Source organism: Henckelia pumila, chromosome 1, assembly GCF_033568475.1.
Source record: "Henckelia pumila isolate YLH828 chromosome 1, ASM3356847v2, whole genome shotgun sequence".
In the NCBI taxonomy this organism is placed as follows: Eukaryota; Viridiplantae; Streptophyta; class Magnoliopsida; order Lamiales; family Gesneriaceae; genus Henckelia; species Henckelia pumila.
This window is the reverse complement of record NC_133120.1, coordinates 68,001,929-68,012,142: the sequence shown is the minus strand read 5'-3', so window position 1 is coordinate 68,012,142 and position 10,214 is coordinate 68,001,929. Positions and strand designations below refer to the sequence as shown.

At 35.1% G+C, this 10,214-nt stretch overlaps 1 protein-coding gene across 1 annotated transcript in view; it reads left to right on the top strand.

Moving 5' to 3' along the window:
* Window positions 1-1,251: 1,251 nt before the first annotated feature.
* Window positions 1,252-10,214, top strand: part of LOC140882181 (nuclear pore complex protein NUP214) — a 31,533-nt gene continuing 22,570 nt past the window's right edge. The window contains exons 1-9 of the mRNA XM_073288005.1: window positions 1,252-1,573; window positions 1,694-1,902; window positions 4,109-4,277; window positions 4,670-4,822; window positions 6,340-6,464; window positions 7,400-7,512; window positions 8,390-8,526; window positions 8,981-9,143; window positions 9,237-9,990. Coding sequence (XP_073144106.1) covers window positions 1,369-1,573; window positions 1,694-1,902; window positions 4,109-4,277; window positions 4,670-4,822; window positions 6,340-6,464; window positions 7,400-7,512; window positions 8,390-8,526; window positions 8,981-9,143; window positions 9,237-9,990 — 2,028 coding nt within the window. The 5' untranslated portion in view covers window positions 1,252-1,368. The remainder of the gene's footprint in view (window positions 1,574-1,693; window positions 1,903-4,108; window positions 4,278-4,669; window positions 4,823-6,339; window positions 6,465-7,399; window positions 7,513-8,389; window positions 8,527-8,980; window positions 9,144-9,236; window positions 9,991-10,214) is intronic.

Sequence of the window (10,214 nt, the reverse complement as noted above, 5' to 3'; positions counted from 1 at the left end):
TTCATTTTTGAGATAGTATCTGATTCTGTAATGTTCTGGACATTTCCATGAACAATATTATTTCTGTTTATAATAACCTCTTCAATGTTATTATTTTTAGAGAAATCAGATCTAACTTCTTCTCGAATTTGAGAAGTAGAAGCTCTAGAAGATTGAGGAATATCAATTATATAATCTAAAGGAGAAATATAAGATCTAACAGATTGAGATCTAGTAATAGGCAAATAATTTTTATTTTGAAATTGTATATTAACAGATCCTTCATTAGTCTGTATTACTTGCTGCAAATCCATATTCAAAATAGGATTTCTAGGAATAGAATTTTCAAAAGTCCACTTTGATGGAAAGTCTATTTCTTCCCATTTAATAGATCTACGGGTAGTTATTTTAGATTTATTGAAATTAGTCTCAATAAGAACAGTTTCATTTTTCTTTTTGTCAATTCTTTTACACATTGGATTTAAAGTATAAAGAGGTTTATAATAAATACGATAACATATACATATGACTTCTGTTCCAACAGAATAATTATAACCATGAGTCTTAACATTTAATGTTAAAGAATCTAAAATATTTATATCAGTTAATGATAAAGAAAGATTTGGATACACATCAAAATAAACTGGACCATGAGCCAGACTGGATTCAATTATTTCGATTAAAGATTGTTTCCAATTTAAATTTCTACCATCTCTTAAAGCTGCAATAAAGCTTTCAGGTAAACCTTCCAAAGTAAGAGGTCTAAAGGCAATTTGAACTAGACCTATATGAAGAAATTTATAATCTTTAAAAAATGTTAATATATCTTTTTCATTTAATAAATGAATAACCATCTCTTCATTATTAAGAGGAATTGAAGACTCGGTAGTCTTAACAATTTGTTTAAGACCGATTTTTTCAAAGGTTCCTAATTGATAGACCATTTTAGGTTATATTTTAGGAATAGTCCATTTATTTAATAAATCAAGATTATGAGAAATATCATATTCTTGAGTAATATTGTTTTGAACAGTATTCTTCAAACGAAAAATATTCATTTAAATAAAACATGCTAAATCATAAATATCACTATTTCATGGCTCTGATACCATTCTGGATCTTGAAATATGTGAATCATGGGATGGGAAGGTTCGATCAAATTAGAAAAAATTTATTATTTATTTTTTTTTACAAAAAATATATATAGATGACACTCTTTTCTGTGATTTTTATATCATTTTTAAGTAGAAAAAAAATCCTAACATGAACTTTCCATTAAAAAAATAAATCTCTGTACCAAGCGGCCCTCAAAAGTTTTGAATGAATAGGTACTGAGAACTGCTGTTTCGTCTTCTCGGGAGCTTCTCCATTTTGCACTACAGAGAATCAATGGCGAGTGATGGTGCTCCTGTCATCCAATTGGACGAAGAAATTGAAGGAGAGGAAGTTGGTTCCAGGAATTATCGTTTCTCCAAACTCGGAGAACCCGTTCCCATATGCAGCACCACCTTCAAATTCGACCCCGGAAGCCTTCCCACCCAACCCTTGTCTGTCTCCGAAAAGTTCCGCCTCCTTTTTGTCGCGCATCCAGCCGGTAAAATCTCTCTCTGTGTCATTTTCACGCACACATGAAATGACGCATAAAGGTGTTCACTTTCTAATCCTATGCTCATTGTTTTTTAATTATTATTATTTTTTGCATTTTGGGGTTTAGGGTTTTATGTTGCGAGGACCAGGGACGTTATTGCATCCGCCGAGCAGATTAAAGACAAACAAACTGCAAAATCAGTGCAGGAGTTATGTCTCGTGGATGTTCCTGTCCAAAACGTGACCATTCTCGCGCTTTCTCCTGATGACTCCTTGCTCGCCGCAACTGAGGGCAGCAATGCTCACTTTTTTGCCGTCAGTGCTTTGCTCCATAAGGTAGGGTTTTTCAGTTGGTAGAAATCGGTTTTTATTTTGATAAGAAGCATTGAAAGTTCACTTTATTCTATAAACTAGTTAAGAAAGCAGACGATAGTGCGTGTATTAGCATTTTTTTTAATTAATATATCCCTGTTGAAACATTATTTAGTAGTTTTGGTTAAATTACTTTAAAACAATGATACGGTACAATCAGCTTTATGTTTAATTTGAATTGGTGCATTGAAAGCTTCAAATCTATAGTTTACTCCAAACTGAAATCCAGGTTTAAAGCAACCGAAATGTGTTGTTCCTATGGCTCCACGTTTTGCATTGCTAGTTTAAAGATCTAGTTTGGTCGTCATTGTTGTTTGGTGGTGTTGCGTCCTGCATGAGCGGTGTGTTTGTTTTGCATTAATTGTTGGTTTTGAATGGAGTTGACATGGGCCTGGGTTTTTAAAGTGTACTGAATTCTTCTCTCTTATTAAGGCCACACCGGTCTTATAGAGACCTACTCAATGCGACTTATATAAATTTTTGATGCAAGAAAATTCTGTTGGAGGACCTGAGCAACCACCTGGACTCCTTAAACTTATCTTCAATAGTATCTCATACCAGTACACTACATTTTCCTTGTGGTCTCTGGTCCTTGCACTTGGTCGTTGGTTGGGTAGAAATGCTGGTGGTCTGGACTCATTCTTAATTAATTAATTGTTACTAGGCTTTGTGTGGCAAGCACAGTGGCTTATCCTGTGTGGTGCAGTTAGCCTCTGAGGTGTTGCACTATTTGGAGTGTTTTTTCCAATAAGAAATGATATCTATGAGTTTTAGTTGAATGCATATTTTGAGCATTCGGCCCTTGCTTAATACGTATGAATATGAATATGATGCATTGAACTTCGTCTTAAGCCAGTATGGTTTCCATCCAACTAACAAATGTTTTCTCAATTATGCCAGTACTGCATCCTAGCTTCCTTCAAAGATTCGTTAATTCCTTTTTGCAAATTGTACGGGCGTTTGATAGAAAGCACATTCCATATGTTTTTGCAATTTTCTTCTCGAAAACATGTATGTATGTATCTGCTATTGTTGTATTACTTTTCTAGGTCATGTCCATCGATTTTGTTGGGTGAAACTGCAAGACATAAGAAAGGTGCTCTTGAGATTTATCGTGATCTTTAAAGGGTACATGCCAATTTAGAGGAACAACTCGATTTTGCTTTTTCGTCCTTTGTAAAACCTGTGTGTTAATTTAGTTTGCAAAAAAAATAAAAATAAATCCAGTAAATACTCGAAAGCTTGATTGAAAGGAAAATTTATTTACGAATTACGACAGATGAATATGTGAAGGGAAATGACCGGGTGGTACACAAAAAGTCATTAGAAAGGTACTCGAGTTATTTGGAACCAACCAGTCTATCGTTCAATGTTCTAGCCTCTAGGTACCTTGGTTTCTTCAAAACAAAACAACAGAGATTCTTCTTCTTCTTCCTCCTCCTCCTCCTCTCTCTTGCTGACGCCGTTTCTTGTTCAGCTTGACTTTATGATTTTGTTATCAAGTTCAGACTGTATTTTGAAAAAGATGGATGACACCTTCAAACTATTGGACAAAATACAATTTATGTTATCTTCGTAGTTATGTTCAGTTTTCATTTTCCTGTTGTTGAGTTGTTTTGTTCGGTCTTTGTCTTGGTTTTGTTTCCATCGGGTTGAAGAGTGTTATTCTCTACTCCAACTTGAGGGAGTGTTAAGAGAGAATGTGTTAACTTTTTTACTTATCATATTGGTTTTTGTACCTCTTAATGTATCGATGTTAATTTTTTTACTTATCATATTTGTCGAAAATGCATTTCTCCTATTCCTAAATTCTTTATATATTTTGCAATCAATTTAAGCATAAAATTTAGTGGTAAGATTGAACCACCCCTCCTTCCCTTACATGTACATTGTAACTGGTTAGTGGGAACCTCCCAAGTGGAATGAGTAAGAACCTGCCTCTTTTTTTGAGTCACATTAATAAAATTTAGAAATGTAAGTTTTATCAATGCAACATGTTTTGTTTCGGCACATGAAGATTGAAGCCTAGGATGTTCTCAATTTTATTTTACGCCATGGGTTCCTGTCCAATCAACTATACATTTAACAGTGTTCTCTTGTGTGTCTTTCCCCTTCTGGGAAATCTTCTATTCCCTGAAATTTCATGTGATTAATATGCCAATTGAAACAGGAGCAAAAGCCTTCCTTTTCAGTTCAACTTGATGATTCCGTCTGCATTAAAGACTTGAGATGGGCTAGAAATGTTGCAAAGGTGTATGTAATTCTTTCAGCTCATGGACAATTATTCTATGGATCTGGCCATGGACCGCTTAGCCACGTGATGGAAAATGTTGATTCTGGTATACTTTCTATGCTGTATTTATTTGGCATCTTTATGTTGATGTGTATATCATACATGGTGAGCCTCGTGAAGTTGAAGTTGTGGTCTGAGTTTACCGAATCATCTTCAGGAATCTTTTACTTCCTAATATCACCCCTCTAGATTATTTGTCTTACCACTGAAGAGAGAGTTTGTGCTAACAAAAGAACTTTTGTTTCATGCAATCCTGGAAAATGTCCTTGTTTGCTATAATTCTGAGATTAATTTTCTTCCACTGAGAATAATGAGTTTATTTATTTCTATTATCATTGCGTAGTCACAAAACTTATTGAACTTTTTGAGTGTAGCAAGAACTAGCACATATTTTGGTTTGGTATCATATTATATTACTCACTGATTTTTTTGGCATAGTCGATTGGAGTGTTAAAGGCAATTTTGTTGCTGTGGCAAGAAAGAATAATATCAGCATTTTGTCATCACAAATGAAGGAAAAATTAAGTTTTTCACTACCTTTCCGGTCGGTGATAGGTGATAATGACTCTGATGTTAATCAGGTCATAAAAGGTATTTCTCCTTCTCAAGTAATAGATAGTCGTTGATAATTTGTTGGTTGCCATTGCCAATGCTCTGAAGTTTTTCTGCTTCAAATTATATTTTTTTAATCATTTAGCATCCTGTCCTGGATTCTTTGTTTTAGAATCCATTCTCTGTGGTTAAAATTACAGCCTCAGAGTTGTGAATTTTAATAAACTTGCGACCACGGCCCATGAATTTTCCCTCTACTCTCATTCTTGAAGTTTCTTGCCAATCTGTTGAGTGTTGAGTCGTTGCACGTTTTAGATATGGCGTCGATATGTTTAGCAACCAAGTTGAAAGGCTATGTTATTGTTAACTTCTTAAAGGTTTCCTAAAGTGGAGAGTTTTTCGTCTCCAACATGCTTAATTTTGGCGACATAAAATATGTTTATTCGCCCAAGTCGATGGGACTTGGTTGTTGTTCTCGTTGCTGTCACAAGAGTATGTTTTAGTGCAGGGCACAGGCTGCTTAAAGTAACCACCATGTGGGGAGAAGGAGCCAGAAAGTACAATTTTTCTGTGTAAAATCTGGAAGAAAATATTATTACAATTTTTTTGCTTGCTCATTTGGTTTTTTGGCAGATAGAATTCATTGAAGCTGCTATTATTTTACTAATTAAAACGATCCATTGCCATCTATCTTGTAAGACTTCAATATAGTGGAGGTTGTTGGGCTTTTAAGTATATCTGTTAGTAAGCAAGCTCTGGTATAAGATAATTGACATGGAGACGAGGAATAAAGTAAAATATATCAGACCTTTCCATCTGTTTGTTCTGTGGATAAAGAATATAAAAGAAAGAAATAATTGTAATACTTTGTTGGCTAAATTCTCATCCAGTAGCCTTGTCAAATATGTATATTTGATGTTTTGCCTTGGCATTTGATTGTTTTCTTCCTGAGTTGTGTACATTCTACACGTTCATGTTCCAAAAACAAGGTGTCTAAGTACAAATTTTACCTTTCAAAAAATAGGTTAGTTTGTTTTGCATTGTAAAGGTGATATAGTTTTATCTCTCTGTACATCATTTTTCTGGCTTCTGTTGATTATGCCTGATAATGCTATAGATCATGGAATTGTTTCTGTTTGCATTAGAAATGTGAATTATTGAATGGTCAATTGCTCCCGTGTGTTTGTAGACTTCTGGTATGATTGTATGGATCTACAGTAAAGTCAGAACTTAATTTGGAGTCTTAATGTATTCTTCCATCCTGTTTTTACAAGTTTCTTTCCATTTACATACGCGAGTTTTTTGAGCTATGCTGGAATCCCAGGACTTGGGTTGATATACTTTTCTACGCAGGATTATGGCTTATATAGAAAAAAGGAAACCCTTCCCCCTCCCCGTTCCAAAAGAGTGGCGTTCTTCTTTTCTATCAAAGATTAAATTTCTTGTTGATTACTAAATATGCTTAAAAAGACTGATATGCCTCAACTTGAATCTGTCCTTTTTTAAGGTTTCCTGTTTGACAATAAATTTTTGTAATTCTCGAATTTGTGGATTAGTGGACTCTGTGCGATGGATTCGTCCAGACTGTATAGCTGTTGGATGCTTTGAGTTAAATGATGACGGAGAGGAGCAAAATTACATAGTCCAAGTCATCACAAGCAAGGAAGGAAGACTCACTGATGTCAGTAATTTAATTCCTTATATTCAAAATTGTGATCATATAACTAATTGTAAACCTTGATTATTTGTCAATAGATTTGAAAACCTTCTATGCTACTACTGATATTCAATTGCTTCTACACCATTTTTCAATTCACCCTGAAGCCTGATGAATTCTATACGAACTAGTCATAGATCTGCCTACTCTTCATTGCTTCTGATAATTGTAGTTATTGCACCGTAGCAGTTATTGGTGACTGATGTAGAAGTGCAGTTGTCTTCTAGCTTTCAAATGAAATTCCCTTTATGCATCTTGACTTACATCAGCCTCTGCTATGGCCGCTTTCTTGTCCCTTTTTCCGTGTTACAAGTTTTCAAGCAATAGCCTAGGCCCATTTCTTTTCAGATTTGTAGAAATGATGGATCCACAGTTGTGGCCTTTCCAGGTCATTATCTCAAGCCAGATTGGATTTGGTTACAAATTTCTTTATGCGATCGTCGATCGATTTCAACTTCCTCAAAATCACTGGGGTCAGCCGTTGAAATGATCATGCTCATATTTATATATTTTGGGTGACATGGTTAATTTGCTAGAGGAAGAAGGAACCATATCAATCAAATATAGGAAAGCAATAGGTTTTGAGTTATAGTACGGGCACACAACGGTTTTAATAACTTATTTTGGAGCATAATAGTATCTTTTCCCAAAAATTTTGTTAAAACACTCGAGTATTTCTTAAATTATCTTATGAAGTGTGTAAATAGCTTATAAGCTCTGCCGACAAGCTCTTGTAGGACAATGATTTTCTTCTTTAAAATGTTCCAATGTACTTTGTCGTTTTCCAAAGTAACTCGATTATATGTAATAATTCAAATGATCATTAACATTCGTACGAGAATTACTATATTTCTTGCTAATTAGATTTGATTATTCTTTGTTTTGTTTTTTTCTTTCAGGCAGGTTCGAAGGCATCTGTGTTATCCTTCAACAATGTTTTCTTGGATTTTTGTTCTGATGCTGTGCTCGCCCAAAATGGACCACATCTGTTTCTCAGTTATCTAGATCTTTAGTATGTGAACATGTTAATTTCTTTACTTTCTTTACAGTGCTTTTGATAATTCAGTCACGCCAATATTTTGCTATCACATGTTTTGAGTCTTTTCACCCATGCATTTAATAATTTTCGTCATAAGATAAATATACTATAATATTTAGAAAACAAATATGTTGTGTGAAATCCTTTTGCTTGTTACATAATATGTTTTAGGTCAATTGTATCAACCACCCATGGTGTTATGCCCTATATTTTATTTTGAGAAGTTCAGGGTTTTGTTTTTTTGGCTTGGAAGGTTGACATTGAACTAATCGCATTTGAATAGGACTTCTGTTCATCATTGTGATGATCCAACAGTATCATTCAGTTTTCTCGTTAGTCCTTATTCTGGGTTCTTCACTCCTGTCCACCCTATCTCCCTGTGCTTCTCGAAAGTTCGATCTAATTGGTCTGCCACATTTTTCTCAAATCTGTCAACTTCATTTGCTGGCCTGGTTCCAAATTTGTGTTAGATTTCTAGGTCATTTTAACAAAGGTACCTTTGGAATTTGGTTGGAAAAAGTTCCTGATCTTGGACCAGGAACATAGAAATTCTGGCTGAGTATGCATTTGCTCTCTCATCACAGTGAGCTATATCTGATATTGCTACTTAGGACTATTATAAGTTTTCATAGTATTACGGTTGTGCATCTTTCCAGGCTCAATAAAGTTTATATCTCTATAAACGATGTTATTGCTGACAAGAAAGGATGAAATTTTTTGGGAGAAAAAGATGAAAATGTGATACTATGATGTCCACATAAATGATCCTGTATGCTCTTTAGTTAAACTTTTTATGTTTTTCAAGATTACATGTATCACTGTTATAGCTGTGGCTTTCTTTTGGTTACAGCGGCCTTGCATTTATTGCTAATAGGAATCTATCCCGACAAATTGGATTGCTTTGTTGGTCGCTGGACAGCGGGAAGAATGAAGCTGCAGTGATTGAAATTCTTAATGATGCTTGGATTCTGTATATTGATTCTCAAGGTGCTGAAATTTGAAATGAAGAAAAATATTTTATGGATAAACATTTAATTGATGTGCATAAACATGGTTGTTTACTTGTTTGTGGGTTCATTTGCGTGTGTACTATTTTGGAATTATTAATCTTTGCCCCTCCCTTTTCACGTTTTCAATGAGTTATTTTTTATGCTCGGAACCATTTTCATTCCATAAAATTGATGAAACATATCATGGCTATTTCAGGGTCAGCCTAATCCGTTCTTTTTCTCTTAAAAATGGTATGATTGTCATGTGGGAATTTGGTATCAAGAGGACGCTAGTGCTTAAAAGTTTAAAAAACGTGCAGGAAACCATATGGATATGTACTATCAAGCTGTAAAGTACCCATATTTCCGGACTCAATAGAACAGATTTCAGTTGCATCTCTTTTTCAAATGGCTTGCTTTTAGATGATAATTTCCAAACTGTTTTGTCTCAGGTGATGGTGAAGAAAATGTGATTTTAGGAATCTCTGTTGACAAGGTTTCCCAGGATAAGAATGCCAAACTCATACTGGGGGATGAAGATACAGAAGTTTCACCTTCTTGTGTTATTATATGCCTAACCATTGACGGAAAGATTTCCGTTTTCCACTTTGCTAGGTAATTTTATGCCTGTGGTGTATATCTTTTAGGTAGCTTTCCTAGTGGCGCTCTTGGGAAGCTACATGTAAAAATCTTACCATGTTCCTCTAGCGCTGCAGATGCTTTATCATCACCCAATGGTGGCATTTCTGAAGATGACAATACTTCCGAGGTATCATTGAAGCATGAGTTGGCTCAGATTTCTTTTGGAGGTGTTGAGGGGAGTGGGGAGCAAATCTCTTCAAAATCTGATTTTCATATACTGGGCAATAATGAAAAGGTAAAAGCAGATGCTGAGACTTCTGTCAATGAGAACGTTGAACTGAAATCTGCTGTAAACACGCATACATTAAAACTGGCTGAGCCAACAAGACTTCAGTCGGAAATATCAAACAAGGATAGCAGTGCAGAAATTCAATCAATGCAGGATGCAAAAGCTGGCATGAGTTTTTCATCTGCAAAAGCTGTGAGAGATTTTTCCAATCAGTCTCTAACCTGGTCAAGTGGAAGAATTGATGCTCCAAAAACTTCTGTTGGGAGGTTTTTCTCTGTTCCTTTTAATGAAGTTGATGATTCTGATAAATGCACTTCACAATCAGCTGGAGCTGTACTGCGAGAATCTTCAGATATAAGTAAGAAAGCTGAACCTTCTGCGAAGTTCACTGCTTTTGGACTGAAAGAATCAAACAGATTTGGAAACGCACACTCACTGCCAGCATATACCGTTTCACAAGCGCCTTTGGTTGAGGCTGTTGTTCCTGGAAAATTTCCTAATTCTGAGATCTACAAGGACACTTTTCCATCTTCGATTGTTACTGGGTTGCCAAACTCCATGCAAAATGCATCAAAACAGCAATTCGGAAATGTAATATATTCATCACAATGGAGATTTACACCCTACTTTTCTTTTCCTTTCTTTTCTTTTTTCTGTTTCTAACACATCTTGTCACATCCTCACCCATCAAGGCTTTTTAAAATGAGTCTGTTCTGTTGGTTGTTTCATCAGCTTCTGGTATTTTGGTTACATTTTACTTAAATGCTACGTGCTTCAACATTCATTTTCGATGAAAGACTTATTTCAAGTTAAGG